The sequence below is a fragment of the Amphibalanus amphitrite genome, unplaced genomic scaffold, assembly GCF_019059575.1.
Source record: "Amphibalanus amphitrite isolate SeventyFive unplaced genomic scaffold, NRLGWU_Aamphi_draft 000034F_arrow, whole genome shotgun sequence".
Classification (NCBI taxonomy): Eukaryota; Metazoa; Arthropoda; class Thecostraca; order Balanomorpha; family Balanidae; genus Amphibalanus; species Amphibalanus amphitrite.
This window is the reverse complement of record NW_024881530.1, coordinates 1,246,611-1,273,558: the sequence shown is the minus strand read 5'-3', so window position 1 is coordinate 1,273,558 and position 26,948 is coordinate 1,246,611. Positions and strand designations below refer to the sequence as shown.

The 26,948-nt window shown below is 45.7% G+C and overlaps 1 protein-coding gene across 2 annotated transcripts in view; it reads right to left on the bottom strand.

Moving 5' to 3' along the window:
• The window catches only part of LOC122370348 (orexin receptor type 2-like), a 61,191-nt gene that overhangs the window by 32,124 nt on the left and 2,119 nt on the right, over window positions 1-26,948 (bottom strand). For both annotated transcript variants that reach the window (XM_043345858.1, XM_043345868.1), the window contains exons 2-3: window positions 3,398-3,545; window positions 2,648-2,902 (exon numbers count right to left, since the gene is read on the bottom strand). In XM_043345858.1, coding sequence (XP_043201793.1) covers window positions 2,648-2,902; window positions 3,398-3,545 — 403 coding nt within the window. The remainder of the gene's footprint in view (window positions 1-2,647; window positions 2,903-3,397; window positions 3,546-26,948) is intronic.

Here is a 26,948-nt window from a genome sequence, read left to right as displayed (position 1 = left end):
AAATTCAAACGGCGTCTGATAGCCCGGAAAAACTGTCGAGCGAAACCTAATTTCATTGACCTCGAGGTCACCGATGACGTCACAGGTCAGGTCAAATTAAAAATTATTAGCATTTTGGCTTGTTCACGTTTTGGGCTCTGGCCGCCGTCTTACAAGTCAGATCAGGCTCATTTTTTGTTCACACACTCGTGAACAGATGCTCTAGATACCCTGAGGGTGCCAAACTTGTACTTTGATTTTCAGGTCAAGGTCAGGTCATCACAGGTCACGAAAATATTATATCATGCGTCGGTCACATGACACATGTTTTATGGTCCATTTAGGCGAAAGATTTCGAATGTGATATCGTCTGTGTCATTCGAAGTCATTTTGAGTCGAATTTAGCTTAGGTCAGGTCACTTTCAGGTCAAAAAAGGTCAAATTTTGAAGTTATAATTTTTCAACAGAAAAGGTGTCTATTGGATGCAGTTTGAGCTCAGGAACACGATGGTGCTATTTATATTGGCGTACGATGTCAAATACGTGGTGAAAAATTGATTTGAAAAATTAATAATTGTTACTTTTTTGCAATAATGCGTATAACTTGGCCATTTTTGAAGATATTTAGCTAAAACTTGCTAGAGTTAGTCATAATAACGCATTCTATCACATATATTCCGGGTTTTTCGAAAAGTCAAAAACTTTTTGAAAAAATGTATAAATGTAAATTTTGAATTTTATTATTTAAAATTTTCAAAATTTTCAAAATTTCGAAAATCCGAGATAGCAGTTTGAGAGCGCAGTCTATTCTGAGTCCTCTCATGCAAAGAAATTGGATCTAGCTTAAAAACTGAGCCCATGGGAGCGATTGCCGTGGTTCAATGTTTTGCGTCGAAATCGGCCGAACATGACGTCAGTCTGACGTCATTTCCGGCCGACCTATGGTAGCTACGAAGTTCAAATTTTGACACAAGGTGTCAAATTGATGGAGCCGAAGGTACTGAAAGTTTGGAGTCGATACATCAAGCGGTTTGGAAGTTATTGCAGAAAAACGGGAGGGGGGGGGGCTATAAATAGCCCCCCCCCCCCCCAGTGGGGCGCGGGCTAAGATTGGCACAAACTGTAGCAATTGTGGAGCAAAAAAGCAAACCATTTATGGACATGTTGAAATGGCTTTACAGATTTTACAGATGAGATAGAAATGACGGGTGAGTGGCGCGAAGTGTCACAAAGTAAGCGTGTATGTCTGTTCAATAATACATTGCCTTTACGACGATAACAGGTGATGTGTTACTGTAAGCAGTTACGCACTAAACTTTCTACTTGCCTAATCAGTGAAATATACCGTCAAAAAGCCACTACTTTAACGTCAGTTGCAGTCAAGCTCCTGCTAAAGAGAAAGAAACTATTGCACTATTCAGCACAGCATGGCACCAACACCAAAAAAGCATGGCGCATAACGTATGCATGAACAATCTTGGCTCATTTCAACAAACACAAATGGTAGGCAAACATTAGTGCAGGCGAGTCTGTCTTAAAATTGGCGCAACCTCATAGCAATGGGCAGAGTTTCACATTACCTCTCACAAACAAACTACGAATTGGTCAGCCAATTTCCACCCAATTCCAATAAACTGGTGAAATTTCACGGCGTTTTCCGTCGTAAAAACCGACCACCAGCAGGACAACGAGCGCAGTCCACTGATGGGACGGCGATTGCATTTGGATTCAGAGGGCTCCGTTGCTCGCTTTGGGTGAGCCGGCGAGCCTGTTCATCTTAGTCCGCGATGGGATCAATCACTGAGTGGGCATTAATCTCTGGTGGATGCTGACTGCCTGGGAATGGATGGCGGCAGCCGCGGAGTGAACCAAGAGGGTAGGGATTCAGTTGCCAGTTGCATACGCAGCTATGGAATAGGGTATGGCAAGGATGATCAGAATGCGAGCGATAAAGTCAATAAACGTGCGGGAGCTGAGCTGGGGCGTGAACGCACACACCTACAAATATAACAGAGAGCATTGCTTCGGTGAGTGCATTTTGTGAGTATGTCCCTGTTTGTTTTGTTTAACCATAAAGACGTTTATATATGCCTGAGACTGACAGGGGTATAGCTCTGTAGGAAGATATCGCATTGTAGTGGTTGTGCCATTGCAGCAAGCCCTGACTCAAAGCTGTCACCACAAACAGCATGCACTGAATGCTATCATCCTCATCATCTTACTGCACAATGAACCAGGGTACGGGAGGGTGAAGGCTGCACGTCAGACCAAACGTCAACGCCGCCTTAAAATGGTGATGAATGACGACAGGACAAGGGGAAAATGCGCTATTTCGCAGTTCTATGCTCGAAAGCAGATAAGAAAACTATGTAGACGCCATCTTTTACGCGTTGATACTGGAACACGGTTTTGAGCAGCAGTCGAAAAATTAGCTCTTGATTTGAGTAGCCTCGTTGTAGATATTGTTTTCAATATAATCAAATTCTATCATTTGTTGTTCTAGAAGACGGTCTCTAGCAACTGCCCAGCCGTGTATAGTATATGCAGACGCTCTGATCTTAAGACCCGTATAGTATATGCAGACGCTCTGATCTTAAGACCCGTATAGTATATGCAGACGCTCTGATCTTAAGACCCGATACGTTCAGCGCCTGCTCCGCTCGCTCACCTGATCCAGAGATAGCCGAGTAGTCCCGCGACTCGGGGTGGCCGGGGATGGCCGGTTTCCACAGGACGCGCACGATCTGGCAGTAGGTGAAGAGCATGAAGCACAACGGCAGCAGATAGAGGCAGACGAAGTTGAAGATGGCCGAGTAGAGCTCCATCTGAGCGCCCCAGGTGGTGGCGCACGAGGAGAAGTAGACGGTGCCCTTGGGACTCCAGTCGTACGGGTGCACTTCGCTCCACACCATGTACGGCGTGCCTGCGGGGGGGGGGGGGGGGTCGGTGTGCATTAGCGATGTCGGCGGAACGATCTTTTGTAATAACGTAAAAAATTATAGGAGTATTCTTGAGGATTATTTTTTGAAACTGATTGATGATAAGGTGAAAGTGGCCAAATTTGGCTTGGTTGAATCATTCCACAGGTTAATAGCTATCCGACAGTTACTCGTAGCAATACCTTTGCGATAATTACTCGCACAAATGAGGATAACATTCCGGCTATGACCATTTGGATGCAGTATGCGCTTCACAACACCATGAAATAGTTCTAAACCAAAGGCGAGATCTCATAGCAATTCAGAGTCGTCTGATATTAGCAATAACATAGTTTACTCCAGCAGCCCGAGGCATTTCCTCCACAATCGCCACGTCAAAACTCGGAAACTATTTACTTTCTCGTAAGCCTGGCCGTCAGTCTGGCTCAATGTGACAGGGTGGACCCTGGGGACCCCATCACGTCACCGGCAGCGCTCACCAATCATGATCGAGAGTATCCAGATGAGAGCGATGGCCTTTTTGGCCCATCGCGCGGTGGCTCGGAACCGCAGAGGGTGGCACAGGGCGTACCACCGGTCCAGGGAGATGAACGCCAGCGTGAGCACCGACACAGCCACCGACATCATCTGAAAGAGGGGTAACAGGCCATGGGTAATGGGTATGCATGTATGTATGTATGTATTGACACCAAAAGCCTTCCACATATGGCGTGGCGATTACGGCGATTACGGGTCACATATCACAGGTCACAGGTCACCGACATCATCTGAGGGAGGGGTCGTAGGTCACAGGTCACAGGTCACAGGTCACATGTCACCGACATCATCTGAGGGAGGGTCGCAGGTCACAGGTCACAGGTCATGAGTCACAGGTCACCGATATCATCTGAGGGAGGGGTCACAGGTCATGGGTCACATGTCAGAGGTCACCGACATCATCTGAGGGAGGGGCCGCAGGTCACAGGTCACAGGTCATGGGTCACCGACATGACATCATCTGAGCGAGGGGTCACAGGTCACAGGTCATAGATCACAGGTCACAGGTCACCGACATCATCTGAGGGACGGGTCACAGGTCATGGGTCACAGGTTACCGACATCATCTGAATGAGGGGTCACCGGTCACAGGTCATGGGTCACATGTCACCGACTTCATCTCAAGGAGGGGTCACGGGTCACACTCACGCGTCACCAAAATCAGCTGAGGGAGGGGTCACAGGCCACAGGTCACAGACATTATCTGAGGGAAGGATCACAGGTCATGGGTCACAAGTTTTAGCTACCGACGTCATCTGCAAGAGAAGGGTCGCGGTCCGCAGGCCACACGTGAGTTCCTAAAGCGGCTTTACATTTATTTGCTTTGTAAGCGTAACGTCATCAAAGATGCAACAGCCTGCTCCTTACACTTCTGACGTGACGCCAAACAATTGTTTTTTTCGCGCGGGGGAAAGCACAACGATCTTAAAGTTCCACGATCACCCAAGAAAACAACATAAAGGCTCTGTAAAGATAAATGGTGGCCTAATTTTACCAATTATCACAACAAAAAAAAAAAAACAGGAAGCTGGTGCGGCGGATACTGCGACAGTTTGTGAAGTTTAGCTCGGAGAGCGAACAAAAACATAAGTGAAGCCGAGCAGTGTGCAGTGTCGGGTTAAGCTCGCTGATTTTTCTGCCCAGACTATAATCACTTTCCAGACCTAGGCTAAAAATAGAAACCCTGGGATGCAAGTTTCACTTGACTGATTAAAACATCACAAGCAAAGCTAATGTATCAAGACAGCCTTGAAACCGGAACTGGTTTGAAGCGCCTCTGGGGCTGTAGGGCGGTGCCGGTAAACATCGTTGGGGCTATCACCACCACACGCTGAAATGCTGATGGAAAATCGATCGCCATAAGATTTTAGGCTGCGATCAAAACAACGAAAGGTTCCACAGATGCTGGCATTGAAATGTAAGAAAAATAGGTATGTACGAGTATGGAATCAGTCGTGGACATTAGTCTTACATTACGAAGAACGTATTATATTTACTTAAAGATGGACTGGTAACTATTAAGTAGGCAGAGCTTGCGCAAAAAGTTGTTTTGAAATTCCAAAGTGATATGCGTCGCTTATTGACAGAAATGGGCTGCACCTAATACTGTTCACCAGGTAGCCTTGGTCCAACAGCACCGCATCGACATTGCCACAAAAGCTTCCCTTGAATGGCGATCCAGCTTTCAAGGGGCGGCGAGCTATTGAGCTGTTACGGGCTAAGGAGGTGCAGTCGCCATGATTCAAGACCTCACCGCTGTATTTATTGTCATACAATGAACACCAGCAACAAACAGCTTTGTGGGGCATCATATTCGTGGGAACGTTCCAAGGCGGATACAAAGACCTGTTATTGTGCTGAGTTCACACACATAATGGCATGTGGAGAAGGAAAGAACTTTCAGCTGCTGGCTCGTCTTTCTTCACTTAAATACATCTATCGCACTTGCATTGTACGATAATCTGTTGATGACTATTGGAACTAGGCAAAAATAGTTTCTGAGTGTTGTTTCTTATTTGAAGCGTCAAATATACCTATGTCCGATGCCCAAAATACCTACCACGTAAGAGTGCGATTGAACTGTGAATTGTAAACTTGAATCAAATTGAGCTTGTTTATTTACGTAACAATTCCAGAAAGCCAAACGCTATCTCATCTTTGTTACGATCGCTATCAATCAATTAATTAGGACCTAAAACGGTCTGCAGCAATCAACGTTCAACTATCCTAAATTAATTTCTGATAAGGTTTTATTGAAGTGATCAAATCTAACAAATGGAATCGCCCATCAGTAATCGGGGATGCTCTGAGCTTAGTCCAATGTCCGAGGGATGAATTGTCGGAGTGAAATAACTACTCAGACAAAATCCAGGTTAACCCGCGCCCTGCTGGGGGGAGGGGGTGTTTGAACACCCCCCTTGTGGTTTTTCGCGAATATCTCAAAAACGGCGGCGCGGAGCGCCGCCGTTTTTGGTACACCTTATCGTACATCAATTCTACACATGTTGTGAAAATTTCAGACCAAGGTCATTCAAGGTCAGGTCACCAGGTCACTTGAAGTGACCTCACCTCATAAAAAGTTTCAATGTCTGTCATAGCTACACCGAGTGACCGATCGCTTTGAAACTTTCAGCGATTGCTAAGAGCAATAGCATGTACAAAATGTTTATCTCAGAAGTTTGATATCGATGACCTAAGGTCAGGTCAATTTTGCGACCTCCCCATTATAAGTCAATGGGAGAAAATTGAAATGCGCCTCTTTTGGACAAAAGACATTATGAACACTCCCAAACACCGAATTACAAGTGGTTTAGACACACTGAACATGAAAATGGTGTCCGTGACCCTTGTTTATGCCCTGAGGTCATCTTAGGTCACGAATAGTATCTAACAGTTTTTCGCAAATAACTTTTGATAGAGGCATGCTAGAGCGATGAAAACGCCTTAGATGTGTTCAGCTCGACGATACGGATCGACTGATATGCAACATGACCCTTTCCGGTCAGGTCATGACCTTGACCTGATGTCAAATTTTCAAGTTGACCTTTCAAGGTCAACTTATAGTTCATTCGATGCGTCTTGACGAGAGGAACACAATGCCGGTAAAAGTAAGCTCGTACAAGGCTTGGGTCAAAAGTTATTGCAGAAAAACTGTTTCCGAAAAAATCGGCTATTTTTGCAATTTTTGCCCCCTGCAGGCAAAACCTTTGTCGTTAGGTCAAATCTGAGAGAATTATCCAGAAAGGGCTTTAATAGGGCTATCGAATGCGCTTTTCCGCGGCGCTGTAGCTCTATTGGTTCTCGAGTTATGCGTTGGCTTCTTGGAAATTTTCGACATTCGACCTGGAAATCGGCGAAATTTTGCCTTCAATGACCTCTGGTGACCTGACCTTTGACCTGACCAAAAAATTGACCGAAGTGATTTCGTCATTATTTTTGACGCTCTTTCGAACGCCACCTTCCGCGAATCGCTACGTGGCCCAGGAGACGAGTTACAAGGGGGGGGGGGGTTCAAACACCCCCCCCCCCCAGCAGGGCGTGGAAATCCAGGACCCCCAGCCGGGCGCGGGTTAAGATATTGTGCAGTGCATTGCAAATGAGCATTGTTCACTGTTTTTCAGACTGACAATCACAAACGAGGACATTGAGCATGCGTGCTACAGCAGCCGAACCAGCAACCATCAAAAAAATAACCGCTACCTCCAAAATGAAACATATAATGCACAGTGCACTTCAAAGTGCTTCAAAGTTTTAGGGGCGCCATAGGCGTCTCTAATCGGGTAACTGGTATGTATGTACCATTGGACATATATTTGCGCCCCTAGATAAGTATCAAGTTATATTGTATGTTCATTTTACGTAAAAATAATTCCTGCCACAGGCACCACCAATCACCGCCACCACTGCCGCAGATCAAGTATGGCGTTACAGAGCAACTATTATAACTCGCCGCCCTCATCGACTGCACAGTCAGCCGGACTGAACTTAATCGCACGCCGTTCGTCTCTGGCGGCTCAGTCCGGACATTTGTTGGGGGTGGTCAGGTCTGTCCCAGTCCGTCTCGGCCGTATCCGGCCCCGGCTCAGCAGGGAAATTTATGGACGACAACCGACTTGGGTTAGCTTAATGCAGTCCCATGGGGCCGCCTACCAACCGCGCCTGAGAGATGGTCGTCTCCTTGTGTTAAAGCACTGCCATGACAAATGATGAACGGGTACAGAGTACAGACAAAGGAGAAACCAAACTTGCGGGCCACGACACACCGCGTAGATCACACAAAATTAATGGATAAACTATCAAATCTAATTCGTATAGGTAGGTCATTTTTGTGTCATATCAATTGCAGTGAGTTCAATTATATAGCGTGGGAATGCGTACCTTCCTATATCATGTGCATCTAGCAGTTCAGCACAATATAAGATAACATTTGTGATATTCAGAACTAGAAAATTGCAATGTCTTTACATGAAGGTAAAGTACCAAAGGAATAATCTGTGAGAAAAATTTTTGCTTCTGGCTTACTTTTGCAACTATTGTAAATGTTTATCAACAACATTGCATGCGTGTTCTTGTCACTCAAAACAGCCGCATGAAGACCAAAATAACACCACTAATGATCGCGGATCGTTATCATCAGCGACGTACCTAGTTCAGCACCGAACGGCCGCTGATACAGGCTCGATTATACTGCCCGGCGCCCATCACAGCCAATCAAAACATAGTCCGGCGAGATCTCACACCAGGGCGAATCTTACCGACCATCCATCCAGTCTCGGGTCGCTCGGACTGCGCGACCTCTTGGCCGGAAGACGGACCGATCGTCAGCCTGTTCGGACAGCCTCGGCTGACTTCAGGTGGGCGTCAGCATGCTTTTGGACCGGCGATAAGTGGTGGTTTTTGGACCCGGCCCCAGAGATGTACCGTGCAAAATGAAGCGGCCCTACCTAATCTGACGAGTGATTCTGCGAGCATGAGTAGTGCTAGTGCACTGTTCAACAGCATTAAGTACACCTGTAAGAGCTAGTGCGAAGAGAGTAAAATAATAAAAGCCCATTCCAGTCTCATCGGGTACCCATTTCTTTCGTTTTATCGAGGGCAGGTAACATCCTGAATAGCCTAGCGCAAGTGTAACCGCCGATCTGATGCCTCCTTTAAAACGTCCTCGAGTGATGACTTTGTGCAGTGTGCACCGTAAACCAAGTCCTTTTTGGAGAATCTCCTATCTTTTAGCCTGCTATTCATCGCCCAGACTACGATTTCAAGAAAAAAATGGATGGCCCAGAGAAATGAAAGTCATGACATGCTTCGCTACTTTGCTTAAGTCTGATCATATTTCAGTTTCCAAGCCTGATTTCGACTGATTTGGTACGCGGATCTCTGTTTCAAACAACCGCCACGTCTAGCCCGGACTACTGTGTAGCGTGTTAATCTCTGCATGGACTAAACACCCCTGACCCAGAAAATAGTACCCTATTTGACCCAGACAGCTGTACCGTGTCTCACAACCGCGGAACACCGGCTGCGCTCCCCTGTGGTGAGACTCGCTCATCCGAAAATGAGCGCGCGCGTGTCTAGAGGCCGCGGAGTCGACTTCTGCCAGCTGAGTCAACAGACACTGCACTGGTGCTACACCAGCCGACCCCCTGGTCAAACCTGGTGACCCCGACCAGCCCGAGTGACCCTCCACCCAGACGAGGCGACCTCAGACGACCCCAGCGGGCCACAGTTCCAACTCGGCGGCGCCCACAGCCTCGCTCGGCAGCCCTACTGGGAGCCGTCCCCCACCGACATCGATACGGCTAACGCCTAACAAGGAGCTGTCTTCGGGAGATACGACTAGGCTCGGACTGGGTTATAGCAGGACGTGGTTACAGCGCGGCCAGATCCCACGGGTTATCAGAGCGAGCAAGAGGTCTTTCTTGTAGAGATGTTAAGCAAAATGAGTCTTGTTTAATATAGGCGATGTGATAGGGCCTTGCTAGATATACAGAAGCGTTTTTTCATGAGTCTCAATAGAACTGAATAGGTCTAATCGAATATACATTGGAAGCTTTTTTCATGAATCCCAACGGACCCATGATGTTCATGGCTAGATGAAGGAGCTCATGAATTCAACAGAAGATATGACATGCTAATTGTTTGCACATTTGACTTGAATGAAGCCAGAAACGTGACTAAATAAAAGCATTGCATCATGCATGCAGTGGGCAATATTGGAAAACCTTACATGCCGTGGGTAAAAACAGCACAAAATCATATAACTTTATGCATGCCGTATCCAAGTTGGTGAAGTTAAGCTAGAACCGAAAAAAATTCATTGAAAATGTGGCGTCAAAACAGGTTATTTCGCTCTTGATACGTTGAATCAAGTAGGATTGCTCCCTGATAGTGCAGCTCTCAGTGATTAATGCATTGAGTGGAGGAAAGCGTACCACTCGCCGACGTGGGGACAGCTCTCTTCCCTACAACTGCTTGACCTTGTGTTGTTTGCTACGCCAAGTCTAGGACAGAGGCCGTTCGGCCCCTGATCGAGCTAGAGCTTCGCGGGAAAAAAAAAAACGAGCGTGTTGCCCGTGACGAGAGGAAGCCGATGATACCCAATTTTAAGGTCATAGGTCATTGGTTGACCTTCCAGGCCAGGTCAATGACCCAAAAGTCGGGAAAATCGGACCTGCTAGAACTTCGTAAAGTGAAGCTTTTATGCTTTTTTTTTGGGGGGGGGGCGCTGATAACAAATTTCATGTTGGTTTTGATCAAAGATGACGTCTTCATGCATTTGGACCTGGTCGGGTCAGGTCAGGTCAGGTCAACCAGTAGGCGTCCTACCGCCTATCCAGTGTCAACCACCACTAAAAGCCTCGTAACATGTTACTAATGCACTAAAACTACTTCGTAAATGTTCAAACGGTCATTAAATTCGAAATCAGCTTCAAAAACTAGCCTGGAAACACGTGCAGTGTGCAGTGGAGAGCAAAGAGTACAGTGGCGCCCCCACCGGCGGTGGCGGCCCCGGTAGCGGTTGCGCTTTAGAATTTTTCGCTTCCGCAACTCGCAACTCCGCAACTTTTTTGGGCTCGGTAGCCGATCCGTAACTCCGCTACCAAGAGGGTAGTCCGCAAGTTGCGGAGTTGCGGAGTTGCGGATTAAGTTGCGCAATGCCCAGCTCTGGTCTAGGACAACGACTGCGATATTTATCGTACAGGTCTACAGCGAGCGAGCGATGGTATAACATTCGGTATAACCTTTACCGACAAATGTCTAATGCTATTCGTATCAGCTGAACGTTTACACGGTTGGTTGTTCCGCAGTGACGGAGACCGTGATAATTCGCGTTTTATGGTGTCTTTGCTGCGGCGCGGCGGTTTACGACATCGATTATGTCGGCGCTCTGATGCGGGACATTGGTTGGCGTCGAAACATCAGAAGTATCGCCACTGCCCAATGAAAGGGCGGTCACGTTCTGATCAGCCTTTGCTGCCAGGAACACCATATAGCTCAACGAGATACACATGGTTTAGTCCGGAATGAAACGCATTCAAGTGAAGTTATTCAATACATTTTCAATAGTGACCGTCAATTGTCAAAAGATGACGGTCAAATAAGTGACATTCTTACAGTACGCTAACACAACAGCAACACTAAGACAGGGATGTGTGGCTTCAAATTGAACTATGCCATTCCATTAGTCCATTAGGTTAATTGCAACTGGTCAAACTAGTCATTCGAATTATTTCTGCCCAGCGCTCAGGTATATGCCAGCGGAGTCAATAGAATGTCATAAATCCAAACAAACTGCTAGCGTGTACGATTCAAGTTCGATTGCGCCATATCACAAACTAATGTCATACCTGAGTAATTCTTACCCAAGGGTAATTTTCAAAGTGATAATGATCACGATGTAGCCGTGCAATGCCATCGATGTCACCTCATTCAATAATGCTATAGGTATATTGCTGCTTGATACCACTTGATGACATTTCCTGAATGATGAAACAAATTTTCGGGTCACTGCAGCTGCCCAAATAACCAAAAACCAATCGCAACGTTGAGCTATGACACTCAGTGGGCTAAGCTTATTCATTTCAAAACAGTGTAAAGCGTGCACAACCATAATTGCTTCCGTTTGCATAAAACACACCAGTGATATCGTCCACCCCTTGTAATCAGTAGATAGTGATTAGCATAATGAACACTTGTATGGCTGGAGAGTGTCGTTAAACATTCACAGGCACTGCATGTCCGATGCAACCGTGAGATCACTGCACTCCATGGCCTGAAAATGTTACTGTGGATACATGAGTGCAATGGAGGCACATCTGTGTGAAATCAGGGATGTTTGAATTTCCTATTTTCTGCCTATCTCCTAGCCTTTTCGGATTTTGCTACATTTAATAGCTTTCCATAAGGCCTTCATTTGGCGTGATGGATGATGTTGGTCTGTGTCGTATCGGCGGCAGTGAGTTCTTATGCTCCGCCTATTCTCATCAGCCTTCTTTGTCATCTAACTTTTCCCATTTCTCTGTCATATGCTGTGGCGCTCAGCTATTATTAGATTATGACAGGATGCAAGAGAAAAAGATGGATAAAGATGGCCTCTGTAATCTGGATGGTCTATAGAGGTGGGGGCGCCACTCTCAAAGTGGATGGAAAAAGTTTCAGGACTGGGAAGATGTGCGCTGTTTATAAACAAGCGCGCTTGCTGATAAAACTCAATAAAACTCAGAGGACGTCTGGCAACGGTTCAAAGTATCTACACCTCAGGTTCCGCAATGTAAAGTAGGAAATAAAGAACGGTGATCTTATGTCACTTGAAAGGACAGCTCTTTGGTAGCAAATGCCCTCATTCCTGCTGTCGCCTGGAAGAGCACTGACAATTTTACATCCTTCCATACGGTACTGTGCCCCTATGACATCTAATATGCCGTACCTACGACTTGAAAATGGAATTTGAGATGACGCAAACTAGCGTGACCTGATGACGCGACTTTGCATCTGAGGGGGCACAGAGCACATACTCTGACCTTGTTCCTTGCTGCCCATGCCGACGTGCCCTACCGACCTCATATCACTGCAATATCGCATTAGCGCTCCTGCTGACGTTCCTTTTTGACCGTGTGCAGCCAGCCTGTTTACCAAACAGCGCCTTGTGTTGCACCTCATAACTCGGGCGTCGGTACGGACAATGGATCTCCACCCGTCGTCGGGTACGAGTGACGAGCAACCTCCCTTTCTTTCAACCCGACCTCAGTGCCGATCGCACCGACAATGGTCAGCCTCAGTGGTCTCAGCTGACCTGTGCCTCGCCCCTCGGATCGCCCTCTGCTACTGGGAGGTGCTGAACAAGGTGTATTGTACAGTCAGCTAGATACCGCTGCTTCAGCGGCTCACTGCAGGTGTTGGTTTGGTCTGGACTTGATGGGAGCGGTCTACGAGTACAGCACTATGTAGGTGTCGGCTGAACCCGCACAGTAACAGCATTTTGTGCTGAGTGGAACCAGCCTTGAAAAAGAAATACGGGCATCAGCTCAGAAATGGTGGTTGCATATAGGTACTTGGGTTATAGTTAGCGTTAGCAAGTAGAAAGGTATAATAATTGTTTGTTTTTAGCACAAAGGAATAACCTTTGCTAAAGCTCCCCTAGCACCTGAGCAGCTTAGCTTTGCTAATTCATTTGCTTATAACTGCCAGTTTGAGTATTGAAATGCGTATTAAATTTTTATTGAATGTCTGTTCTATCAATTTAACTTCAAATTTTCACTGTTAAAGCTATCAAACTGTTAATGAACAGATCACCTTCCTCAATTCGAAGCTACGAAGTATGAACTAAGATTGTCCATCCTTGTCTTCATTTCAAGTCATAATCGTTTCCCTAACGTGTCCGCTAGCCACAGACCGAGATCAAACCGAAGCTCACATTTCGAACGAGGCACAGAGTACTTCCACTAACTTGGCCGTGCAATTTATGTGGTAAGTTATGGCGACAGTATAATTGATGCCCTGTGCTGGGTAGTGGGAACCAGCTGTTGGCATTCAGAGCGCCTGACAACGATCAGCGACTGGGTCCGCCAATGGCGCGGAGCTGCGGGCAGCTTATGGGGTTTTAGTTGAGCTTCAAGATACTCTGGGCTCCATGAACGAGACACCTAAATATCAACAGTGTTGGAGAACTAACTGTGGTACCGGATGGGGTTTAATTGTTGATAGATGACCGTAAATTACTCCAGATCCATGAGCAAAGTAAATGCGCATTACAACCGGGGATGCAAACGAGCGATGATCCATATGTGTATGCTGACTTAGGTTACGTTGCGCTTTACTTGTTCATGCATAACCAATGCTTTCTAGTATGCATCTGGGTTGATTGATTTGTTCTAAATGCATAAAGTCTGATGAGAACGTAAGCATCAATAATATGCATTACTTTGTAAATATGCCTGCATTACCATTGCATGTGCGTTATTATTCATCTGTGACCTGATACTGCCGAAGCATATGACCTGAAGAAGTCATCAAACAAAACTTATATGAAATGGTAGTTTTCTCCATTTTAAGCTGTTAAATCTGCAGATTTGTGTTTCGTCACTCACTTTTATATCCCATGCATGATTAATAATATTGTGCTAACCCATTTTATTGAATGGATATTGTATGTTCGGTTATATGAATTACGCTGAGACATTTTAATCTTTCGTGTGCCCACTAATCCACATGCTTCGGATCTGTACTCAAGCACTTATAAAACTTCCGGTGACCTAAATTTGCTGTGAAATCCTCACTTACTATTATCTCGAATGTCAACAAGCTAGCACAGACTCATGGAGGCCCAAAGTCATGCACACCTATCAACTTTTGCGTTGCTTGGGTCCTTTTTATCGCAAAATTGCATATGAGATTTGTAAATATTCAGTGCAGCATATTCAGTTTATGTGTTATGTTCAACTAACTGCTCCCATTTGTCTGTATAAAGACCTATGTCAGACCGCCGCACGGTTCGCACTCATCACCGTTTACCTGAGCACGATGGGGCTAATTTCGTGACGTCAGATAGGCTATCAAAGCACAGCATCACTTGTCGCACGGGAGGTGACACGGGTCGCTGCTAGCACCCTTCTGCTGACTCACCGAGCACCGGATTCGACCTAATCAATAAACATACCGGCCAGATACGGCCGCTGAACAAATCTGCCCTCACCAGCACCTGCAGTCTGCACAGTATGCGCATTGACAACAAGCCTTCAGCGCATTTGCATTGACATCACAGAGCCGGGATACCTATGGGCTCCATCGCTGACACCCAAGTCACCGACGAGCACCCGTGTCTTAGTTACTGTATGCCTGGCCTATTCAAATACATTAGCCAGAGGGGTGTGGTAATAACTGGTGTAAGCAAATTGACCACGGTCAAAAATGCATTACCAGAATGCACTTAAGCCAACATTTTGGGATGGTCTCGTTCCTAAGTCGGCTAAGAGCTTCGGTCCAGAAAATAAATTTATCGTTGGCATACAGTAAAATACATACCAAACTCGGCCGGTGATAAATTTTCAAGACCTCAGTCCTTACTGATTTTTGAACTCGGCCTTCGGCCTCGTTCAAAAATCCAGTAAGGACCTCGGTCTTGAAAATTTATTTACACCGGCCTCGTTCAGTATTATATACTACCATACTGAATTGGCTGCCAAATGGCTAGTCTGTCGCCTTCCCGCATAAACTTTCAGCTAACCCCTGTTCGAAGAACTGCTCACAGATGGCTCTAAGCAGCGCTGCCGCTCTCCAATCACGGGGTGGTAACTGGTAACTAACCGAGTCCCAAGAAGATGTCAATTTATGCATGGATTTAGCGCCGCGACGACCGATGAGAGCGGTTGTATCCACCCACGTCCGGTCGCGCTCGTTTCAAGCTGCGAGTTGGTGATTGGTGAGATGTGGTAATCCGAACTTGAGCCAAAGTGGGCGTCGGGTTTCGGGCGACAAAGGGCGCCAATAGGAGCGCTGACCCACAGGGAGGGAGGGGCAGAGCGGAAACGTAGCGAGGAGACAGGACAGGCGGAGGGGATGTGGGGAGGGAGGGGATGTGGGGACGGAGGGGCGGGACGGGGACGCGGGGTCGGCTTGTATACCGCCGCCTGGTGTCCCATTTCACGCCGGCTTCGATCGGCGTCAGGCTGAAGGTCGACGTCTGGAAGTGGACACTAGACAGTGTCGCGACAATTTGGGGGCTGGTTTGTGGGCTGAGTGCCTGCCTCAACGAAAACCGGCTGGTGGCATGCTGACGTCTGGCTCCGTTCCGATAACGGTCCAAACTGCTAACGAGATATTGAAGGAAGTGCAAACTTCATCGTTGCCAGAAGTGGTCCGAAGCGATTTCACCGGATAAATAAAGCATAACGGTCTACCAGATGACAACGCGCCCTGTAGCATTAGGTACAATTTTTATTTATCTAGGGATGATACTGCGTGTGCCATCTTATCCCGAATCGAGAGCTCACAATCATTATTAGTTGTATAAAAGATGAAGAATATATACAGATCACCCAGGGTCATCACGCCAAGTTCAAGGCACATGGACGATATGAATATATGATGCATGTTTTATGAAGCATTAGTTATGACCAGCCTGGTCGAATACTTTTATCTGTTGCACAAATTCCTGTTGATAACATCCATAAATTAGTTCTTTAATCGAGTTCCAAGCCACCAGATAGTGATAATCTCTCCTCTCGATGGCCAGGGGGCTGATAAATGACTAGCTGCCGCCTTTTATCAATGAAGGCGTCTGACATAACACACCCATTAACCCCAGATGACCCCAGTAATATGCTGAAACCGACAGTCGTGTCCTTGTACTGCTGAGCGATGGCCCAATTCCTCAGGCCTGCCTCACCAAGGAATCCAGTGGTGGCGAGGAATTCAAGTGATATTGAGGGCGGAAATGGGCTCAAACCGGAGACGGGCGGGCGCCCACGTCATGTTTCGTGGGCTGGCCCGTTTATTTTCGCTAAATTACTGCCGTCTGTCTTGCATAGTGGTTGGTATCAGCCCGTGACATCAGAGAGGCTGGAGGCATCAGAGCGGGAGGCACTCAATATTCCGCGTCATGGGTTTTGTTTAAAGCATGGTCGACATTTAAACCGCTGAAATAGCCAGACCGTTTGACCTGCCAGTGTCTCTTCTCTGAACTTCTGTCGTCCCTTCGTTTGTCTATGTTCGCTTTTGTCGTCGTCCTTTCTCACCACGCTGACCTTATTCCGGCCTCCAGCCTCGCCGGTAAGGCCCGTACTGTTTCATGATCAATGAACTCACTAAGCCTGACATCAGTGTGATATCCCACCGCGCCAACATATGTTCGGATATTTGATTCTGTGAATGCAAGGGCAGCTGGCATGGCAATCATTTTTCAGCTGGCAAGGCGACGGATCCCAGCTGCTGTGCTGTTCCGGAACCTCTGCATCATTTCGGGCCGATCAATCCATTATCAACGTTCACGGATGATCCGTCGTATAGTGACTGCTGAAAAGAAACCTAGCGTCGCTGCGGTGCAGCTGCAGTGAAGGAAATGGCGAATTCGCAGTATGACTTCCAACGCGCCGTTCGCGGAATTGTAATACACGCAGGGCCAGGAAAAGTCAAATATCAATTTTTGGTGAAAAGATGCATTGCAGTATGAGTCAACAATAGCTTGTGACGAATAGCATATGAAACCTTTTCGAGGTATATTTGTTAGGAAGCACATTTTGAGTTCGAATGAAATGTTAGGATGATTTTGGTTATGCGTGTGCTTTTCTCTGAAATCATCCAATGCCTTTGTCCTGAAATTTCTAGCCCGATACTTTCTATTCTTATGTTAACTTCACGTCACAACACTGACTGCCGAAAGAGATAGCGAAATGCGTTTTATCTATTCCAGATTCTGAAAGCTGCTCCACTATTCACCACCAGACATCACATGTCAGTTTGAGTGCGTTTGCAGCTGGCTCCTTCAGCACGCCACAGCGAACTGTGAGGGCCACTCTGGTAAACACTTCCGTCACCAGTTGAACCCATAAATGGACCATAAAGCAGCCCTAGGCAGCGCCACAGAGTGCCGCGCTACATACAAACGAATGACCGACGCTTAACGACATCGACGGCGGCTCCATATACCAGGGCTCGCCGCTCCCGGCCTCTCAGCTCTCTGCCGTCACTGGTATACCAGTGGGCAGCTGACCTCACAGAGGCGAGGGGCACCTATTGATCGGGCGGGGGGGGGGGGCTGTTCACGATGCGCTGCAGCCGGTCAAGCATAGCTGCCCACTCGAAGCACCTTAGGCTGATTAAATAGCTTGAGGGCCAGCTCACGAGAGCTATTTTGGTGCTATCACGAAAATGTGCAACCTCTCTTCGTGGGATATAGCCAAGGGGACGATATTGGGCCGTTTCAAACGTGCAGCCGGAAGTGAAATGTAGCGCCCTAAGTGTTGTTTGCTCTAAATTGTGCCATAATAATCATCTGGTGTTCAAACTCTTTGAAAAGCTAGGAATGCGATCCAGCTGTAAAAGCTGTTTACCGAACAAACAGGATAGCACCAGAGATAGCTCGCCATTTCAATGCTCCAAGCGTTACGGCCCATCAGCTGCATGAATATGAGGGCTTGCTTGACATAAGGTCAGGTGTGGGTGTTTAAGTAGGTACCTATGGAACTGATCAGCAACTTCTAAAAGTATTTATTGATTTTCGCTTACGTGAAAGCTTTTTAACCAGAAGCCACACAAAATTGTGGTTTTGGTAAAACAAAATGCGCTGGGAAAAGCGAGACATAAATCAAGAATTGGTTTATATCGATAGGAAAAACATGAACTGATCGGTCGCCTGAACGCATACATATCACAGCACGCATAATAGTATCTTCATATGATATCAAAGAGTAAACTGAAACGCATTGGTATCGCTGCATCACTGAATTAGTATAACCGTTTCATAGTATTACTGAAACTTAGTGTTGATAAGTACAAACATACTCTTCAGTTCATACAGAGTTACCGATTGGTTGTGCATTGGGCTAATCCTACCAATAATACGAATACAAGTAGAAGGCTGATTCGCGTCGCCCTAGCCCTGAAATGACGTCTATGACGTCAGAATGACGTCATCCGAGTCACAGTACTATCAATCATACTCTGGCACAGGCGTAAGGCGTCAGTGGTAGCTTTTTGGAGGGGGATACTAAAGGGGCCTGCCTGCTTAAATCAATGAACGGATTTCGCAAATTCCTACGAGTATAGTTTGTCAATTATCTTCAAATATGCGATATGAGAACAAATAAAGTGAGAATTACCTACACTATTGGCCTTCTCACTGCGGAGCATTTGGCACCTAATTGAGAATAAGTCAATGAATCAGTGCGCAAGAATACAAAGTCAATGCATTTGAGTTCGTGACTGTACAATCGGACACATTTAAAAGGAAGATTAATGCTACCGAGCAGGACGTGTGTGACGAATGGCCAGCCCCATTCATAATCCACCGTCATGCTTGCATCAGATTAAAGAATAGGTGCCCTTTTCCCCCTGTTCCATTACCTTATTGCCAAATGACCGCAATGACCACAAATGATGGACTGCATGCAACAGTGTGATAAATGATCGCTGCCACGTGATATACGATCCCGCTTTCTACCGTCCAGTGAACCAGTAATCGCTGCCGTTTGTAGTTGACAAACGTGACGTCACGTGGCTCGACTTCGTGCCAACGGATTTGACACCGACCAATACGGGCGAGGGTTAAGGTCGTATGTGATATACATTGGGACATTACGCTATCCTTTTCTGCTCTGCAGCCCTAGGGCAGCAACGATCTGAGCTTTCGCTTGACCTGCCTCTATTTCGCCTCACGGGATGACCAAATTGAGTGATCATGGCCATACCCAATGTTCATCTTCCGCCGACAAAAGTGTTGACTTAACCCGCGCCCCGTTGGGCTCTGCCGAGCAACGCGCCCGGTTGGGGGGGGGGGGCCATTTTGGCCCCCCCCCCCTAAGATCTCGAGAACCACGCAACATAGCGACAAGCGGTAAACGGCGTTGGATAGCCCCAACGGGGAACTACCTTGTGACCCAATTTTATTGAGCTAGGTCAAACCGATGACGTCACAGGTCAGGTCAAAGGTCCAATTTTCACCGTTTACAGGCACTTCAAGAAATGCGTTGTAAAATCGAGTAAAATGCATTTCATTGAAAATCATCGATGGGGAAATGTTCTTCAAACACATATTTTGCTATTTGAGGTCACTGATACCAGGTCAGGTCACAGAGGTCAGGTCACGGGGGGGTCACAATATGAAAGTGTCGTGTGATACATGTTTTATGGTCCATTTTACATGACAAATGCGATTATATGGGTCAGGCAGCCTTTGGGGCCAGCTTAGATCACGTTTTGGTCAAGGTCAGGTCAAGGTCAGGTCAAGGTCAGGTCAAATTAGGTCAAATTTCAAAGTTAATATTTTTGCATAAAATGGGTATCGAATCGATGCAGCTCGTCACGGGGAGTTCAATGGTGGTCTTTGTTTTGCCGTACGTGGTCAAGAATTGCTAAAAATTGAGTTCAAAAATTTGACGTCATCATTTTTGAACAGTTTTTTCGCTATAACTTGGCCAAAAAACGGGATATCGATCTGAAATTTGGTATGTATATAGAAGAGCGCTGGCACTATCACATATATTCCGGTTTTTTCGAAATTCGGAAAATTTTTGGATTTTTTCAAAGTTTTTCTAAAAAAATCAATTTTTTGATTTTTTTTTGGTCAAAAACCAAAAAATTTGAAAATCCGAGATGGCAGTTTTGTAGCGCCGCTTTTTGTCTACTAGACCATGTAAAGAACTTTGAAATTGCTTGATAACTGTAGATTTGGTGAGCGTTTCAAGATTGCATGTTTTTTGCTCATTTTTGCTCGAACATGACCTCAGTTTGACCTCAATAACTCCTGACCTAAGGTGACCTAAGACTTCAAATTTGGTGTGAAGGTGTCAAATTGATGCCCGGGAAGGTACTGAAAATTTGGCGGCGCTGCGCGCCGCCGTTTTCTTGCTATTCAGGAAAAACCACAGGGGGGGCCAAAATGGCCCCCCCCAACGGGGCGAGGGTTAAGGATCACAATATCGCTGCAACGATGCAGCTCTCATATACAGTGACGTCACTGGATAAACTGTGACGTGACAGCGACGACAGTGTCTTTCGGTAAGTCCTAATGAATTATGGGACAAGGGAGAAAGATGGTAATGGTCAGTGAGGATAGGAATTAAGCACATCTGTATTCACGGTGATGTAGCCGGAGGGCCTATACGGGGAGAAAGTTGTGTCGATGTGTTTTAAATGAATAGTTTGGCATGGCCTCGTCTAAAGAATTTTTACTGCGGGGGGGGGGGGGCAAGAGACTGAAGGAGCCAAAACTAGGATACCCCCAAATTCTGTTTTCTCACCGGATTTAGGCTACTTATTTTTCGTCACAGCCTTGGCACCATGATTTTTTTTTTTAAATAAAAAAGAAAAACATAGGCCATCCGAGTCATGCTTTAAAATTAGTTTTTTACCCTCTCACATTGACTCATCAGATAGTGATAAACACACTTCTCCGTGTTGGGCGTTTGACTGAGTGGCAGGGCCAATTTCGTGGAAAATTTTGTGAAAAGCTAATTTTGTGAAAAAGCTCACGCTTTGACTGGGGGGGGGGGGGCAAACATTGGTCACTGGGGGGGATACGCTCGACTGGGGAGGCAATTGCCCCCCCCCCCCCAGTTAACATGCTAAACGAGGCCCTGTAGTTTGGGACTAACATGGATTGATTATCACGAAGAACTGGAAGGTACAGGTACTTGTTGTAGGTACTTTAAGATCCACTCATTGTTATATAGCGTTACTTCGATATAGCCACATTTAGTTGATGCTCAGAACTATTCAAATTATGTTAATGACATTATTCAAGACGTCATATGACTGGAGCCTCACAGTGTCCATGAAAAACGGATAGTTGGATTGAGTCCTAGGGCATTAAATCATCTCTTAGTGTGACATTTCAATGGCGTCGTTCAGAGGTATTTTAAGTTGAAGCAAAACACACAAAATGCATTATGCAATTGGTATTGTTTAACGGACCAAACATTTCACAATCCACATTGAATAATGCATGAAGTATTGACCAATATTTAAAGCAAAGATAATACTGCATCATGCGTCTCGTCTGGCACGCAGCGCCGGTGGAGTCGTGATGCGGTGCATCGGCCGCGTGTGTTGTTGCGTGCCTGCCTCCAATACCTACATGCATGGGGCGGTCCTTTTCCATTACAGGGCCATTGTATGAGCTTCCGATGCCTCCGTGCGGCGCAATGCTTCCGGGAGGTGCTGTGTCTGCGCCCGACGTCTGCCAAGGCCCGCTGACATTGAATACCGTCTGTTGCTCACACTGAATACCGGGCAATGGAAGTCAAGTGCAATGTAACAGCACTGAGTCTAAATGAAGCTTTTGTTAACCGAAGCATAAACGCAAGATAATTGATATCAAACTTTTGCAAATCAGTGAGGATGAAAATCGAGTTACTCGATTTGTTGGAAGCGAAACCTATGTGTAAGCTGTTAAAGTTGTAATGCAATTATTCTGTAATTTGAACACCTAAATGCGTCTGTGCCTACGCTCTGCACGTGGCTAATTTGAATGCCTTTCTGGCTGGCTGGTGGCTTATCTCGTACTGCTCTAACTCATTATGCAGATGTGCGGTGCGGGTGCGGCTGGCTTCAGTAATGAAATGGCGATGCTCATGGCACTCGTGAAATTTCGCCAGGCTAACTGTTGAATTAACTTGTCAGATTGGAGTTATGTTCTCATTAGATGATATTTTGATGATACAATGCAGACTTCATTATGAATTTGTTCTTTGCTAACTCTGATGACCCTTTCATGATGCAGGTTTGTTCACAACATTGTCAGACCGCGTGATGAAGGAATACCTTCTCTACAGCAACTCGATGCCAAAACGACATGCGTTGACAATTGTGAAAATGTTATAACAAGCAGAATTTCGACTTGGTCTTGCTCCGCTTGTTAGAATTAGTTGCTCCGCATATGTATATCACAACTGCAGAAACTGACCAGATAAAAGGGGCAATAGCTCCAAGCAATAATTTGGATTTAAATAAAGTTCTAAATAGGCTTTATACTTTTTGTCGTCTTTATCTCTTTTATCCTCCAAGCAACAACGAAAGACATCCAATAACAGCAAAGCCAAAACAAAAATGATCGATGGTGTTGTGCTACCGCAGCTGACACGAAAAACCTATAATTTTTAATCAGCATTTCGTGTGTCTAGATATCATATGTGTTAGATGAAAATGTCGCTATTCGTGAGCAAACAGACAGTTGAAGTCATCTATACAAATAAGCAAAAAGTTTTTGGATGAAAATTCAATCACCGTATAAGGTTCTTTCTCACACTATCAACCACCGCTGTTTTGTTGTTTACTGGTTAACTGCGCCTTTTGACATTCCGCTCACAACTCGCAGACAAACCCAGGGAGTGTCAGCTCACAGCCGTCTTTGTAATGACTTCACCTGCATAATAACAGACAGGGCCACCCGGTCGCACATTCACGTGCCTTTTGAGGAGGTGATGACGGCGCGTGTGATTCAGTGTTCCCGTGGAAGGAATCCCCACTGTCAGCGTCGAGTGAGCGATGCCGAGCTCCGGCAGAGCTGTGACAGCCACAATGGGGAGCCGTCGGCAGAACAGACTGAGACGGGGCAGCTCAGACGCAGCATGGTGAGAAAAGGAAAATGAACGGTCCGGAAACCACCTGGGAGGCAGCACAAAGGGGAAATCTACGGGGAGCGTTAGAATTGCTGCAAACTGCTCAGTTTGTTTTCTTGAGACGTGAAGAGAGAGTGAGAGAGAGAGAGGGAGAGAGAAAGAGAGAAAGAGAGAAAGAGAGAAAGAGAGAGAGAGAGGGAGAGAGAAAAAGAGAGAAAGAGAGAAAGAGAGAGAGATGGAGAGAGAGAAAGAGAGAAAGAGAGAAAGAGAGAAAGAGAGAAAGAGAGAGAGAGAGAGAGAAGAGAGAGAGAGAGAGAGAGAGAGAGAGAGAGAGAGAGAGAGAGAGAGAGAGAGAGAGAGAGAGAGAGAGAGAGAGAGAGAGAGAGAGAGAGAGAGAAGGAGACAGAGGGGGAGGCAGGAGTGAGAGAGAAGACACAAAAAGAGAAGCGAGAAGTTATTGTAATGTGGGCACTGGGCGTTATGTCATGCCAGTAGTCTGTTGTTGACAGCTGGGTTTTACGGACCCCAAACCATTCATCTGTTGCCACATTAGATAGGGCTCGGGGAAGATTGAACTATGCATCAAGCCTTTCCCAGATAGTTGATACTATGGAGGGGGCACCAAGCAGCATGCCTACAAGCATTAGAAGATAGGTACTAAGTGCTACCTGGCAATGGAGTTCTCTTGTAATCATCATTCTGAATGTCGGTGCAGATAAAGTGAATTGAAAAGCATGGTATTCTGCAGGTAAAATTAAAATGGTGTGCTTGATGCATCGATTTCCTATATGCGCGAGATGCATTACTTTCGACTTGGTGCCGACGTTATCACGTATCAACATTCACGTGTCTCCATATGAGATTTTCCATTCTCTCAGTGAATACGTAATGGTGTACTATGCATAGCTTGGTCAATACATAAAACATGGAGTTGGCACGGTTTTATCTGGGTAGGTCAGCAGTCAGCACGGTTGGCAACCGTGACTCATTCCTTCAGCGAGAAGAGGAGCGATAAATAAATCAGCTTCTTCAGCGTGATTGGCCTACTCTCCTTCTTCTTTCTCTCTCACTCTCTCTCTCTTTCACCAACAGCTTCACCAATAGCTATCACCAATCGCTTATACTTTTACTTGAAACGGGTAAGCCCCTTACCTTGCTATCTTAGAATGCATTTGCATAGGCTTGAAAATAAAATAAAATATAACCCGCACGGGGCTGGGGGGGGGGGAGTAAATTTTACCCCCCTCGAGAATTTTTGCAATATCTCGAAAACGGCGGCGCTAAACTTTTAGTACCTTTTGTTACATCAATTTGACACGTTCCCTGAAAATTTGAGCGAAATCCGTCGGAAATTTTTTTGAGAAATTGACGTTTTAGTGACGTCATGTTCGCATTTTCGTCTCCAAAACGGCAAAAGTTCAAACGCCGCTAACATCTTCATTTTTAAAGGAATCAAGACGTAACAAAAAAGGTTATACGTGATTCAACTTTGTCTATCAAATAGCTATCTCGGTTTTTTGAAAATTTTGGATTTTGACCCAATTTTTTTTCTCAAAAAACTGATTTTTTTTGGGAAAATGATTATAAAATCCAAAATTTTGAGTGTATCGAAAAAACCGGAATATATGTCATAGAAGTGGTCTATGTGCACCTACATACCAATTTTTAGAAGAATCGGTTCAAAAATGTGGGAGTTATTCAAGATTTTATGACGTCACGACACACAAAAATTTTGAAAAATGATTTTTTGGAAGTTCTAGACCTCGTACGGAAACAAAAATAGCACCATTCGATTCGTCGTGAAAAACTGCATCAGATAGATACCTTTTTAGGCCTTAACAACCAACTTCAAAATATGACCTCACTTGACCTGACCTTGACCTGACCTCGACCTGAAATTCATCCAGAGGTGGTCCATATCACTTATTGAGTGTGCCTGTTGAATTCTATGAGTAAAATGACCCATAAAATATGTGTCGCACATGCCCTTTTCTATATTTTGTTTTTGGTGACCTGACCTGACCTGACCTGACCTTGACCTTGACCTCTGAATGATATTGTATGCAACGAATATTGTCTTGGTAGCCTAAAAACACGTTTTGGGCAATCAGTCTCAGTCGATGACTCCATTCTTCGGCAACTACGGTGCAAGGCCGATACTGTAGAAACTTGCAATTTGTACCCTTGACCTGACCTTGACCTTGACCTCAAACTTTAAATTAAGTACATGTTTTTAGTTGTTCGTGATGAGATCTTTCGACTGGCGTTTGATTTTTCCAAATCGGACCATTAGTTCGGGAGATAACAGGGGGGGGGGTAAAATTTACCCCCCCCAGCCCCGCGCGTTCGGCTGGAGACCCCAGCCCCGCGCGGGATAATAAAATAAAATGAGTACGGTGTGGTTATAGATGTTACGTGGATTGTTGCATTTCAGAGACAACAGCTCCACTTTCATGGTCCAGTGAAATGGGATGGTAGCCCATATGGTAGCCTGGAATATGCTTGCAGTGTTCTCAAAATTGGATGCGGTCGCAGTTAGTGTGCGGTTTGGCACGCCCGAATACGAACTGCCTCATAGACAACACGTGGAACTGATGCATCGGCAAGTTACTTGAATGACAACGAATAGGTATGACGGATACAAATAGAAAAATAATGTACTTAACATTAAGTTACATATCTGCATTTGCCATGCTAAAAACAAGGCCTGCAGTTCGTTTTCGTACTTTATTCCACTAGACTATAGCGTTATCCAGCTAGTTTCGGGCTTCACTCTTAAATTCATGACATATAAAACCATGTGTACATGTATAGCAAACCAACTGTGGCTCATACAAAATAAAAATTTGATCGTTGACGGTTGTGTTGGAAGCAGAATTATATTAGACAAATACTACACCATTGTGCACCTACCACCACTCAAATCTGTTCATGACTGCGCACCACATCAAATGCGTCCCATTAAATTATTGATTCCTCACCACCGCCAATAAAGTGCATCCATTGCTCATAAGTCTGCGTCGCGCCGCGTGCAGCTGGCAGTGGGGACACTGATCGGGGCCTGCACGAGGGGCACGGTCACAGCGGGCCTTCGGCACGTGATATAGTGTTCGGCACCGTGGCCTGGAGACGGTAGCAATATTTACGGCCGCCCCAACTGGTTTATTGGTGTGAACCCAGCGAACCGGTATACTTTGCCGACTGTTTTCGTTTTGTGGAATTGAAACTATGCTATTGTCTGCACGTTAGCATTTTTGTGGTTCATGGATTTGCGAATTGCGGTTGCTCTTTGCTTTATACTGATTGCTATTCAATGGTCGCCAAGTGTTGACACAGTCAGTGTTAGCTATGAGTGCAAAGAGAACCATTGACAAACCATCCAGCCCGACAAGGTGAAAGTTAATTAGTACTTCAGTGTTTTCCATTTAAAGCTTATTTATTTAACCTTAAGTTCATCAGCAGTAAATCGCAAGTAAACCGCAGGTAACATCCTGAGAAAGACGGTCACCTTGAATTAGAAAAGCAATTAAAAATGCAAGAAAATGACAGCAGCTTTACCGAACATGACAATAGGTGTTCGTGCATATTCAAGTTCCCAATGCTCCAATTATTGATTTTATTGCGGCTATTCACAGTCGTCCCCCGGCAGTGTAGGTAAATCACCTGTCCTTCCCGAAAACATCCTCAATTTCTGCTATCGAAAAGTCCAAACGTGCTAACG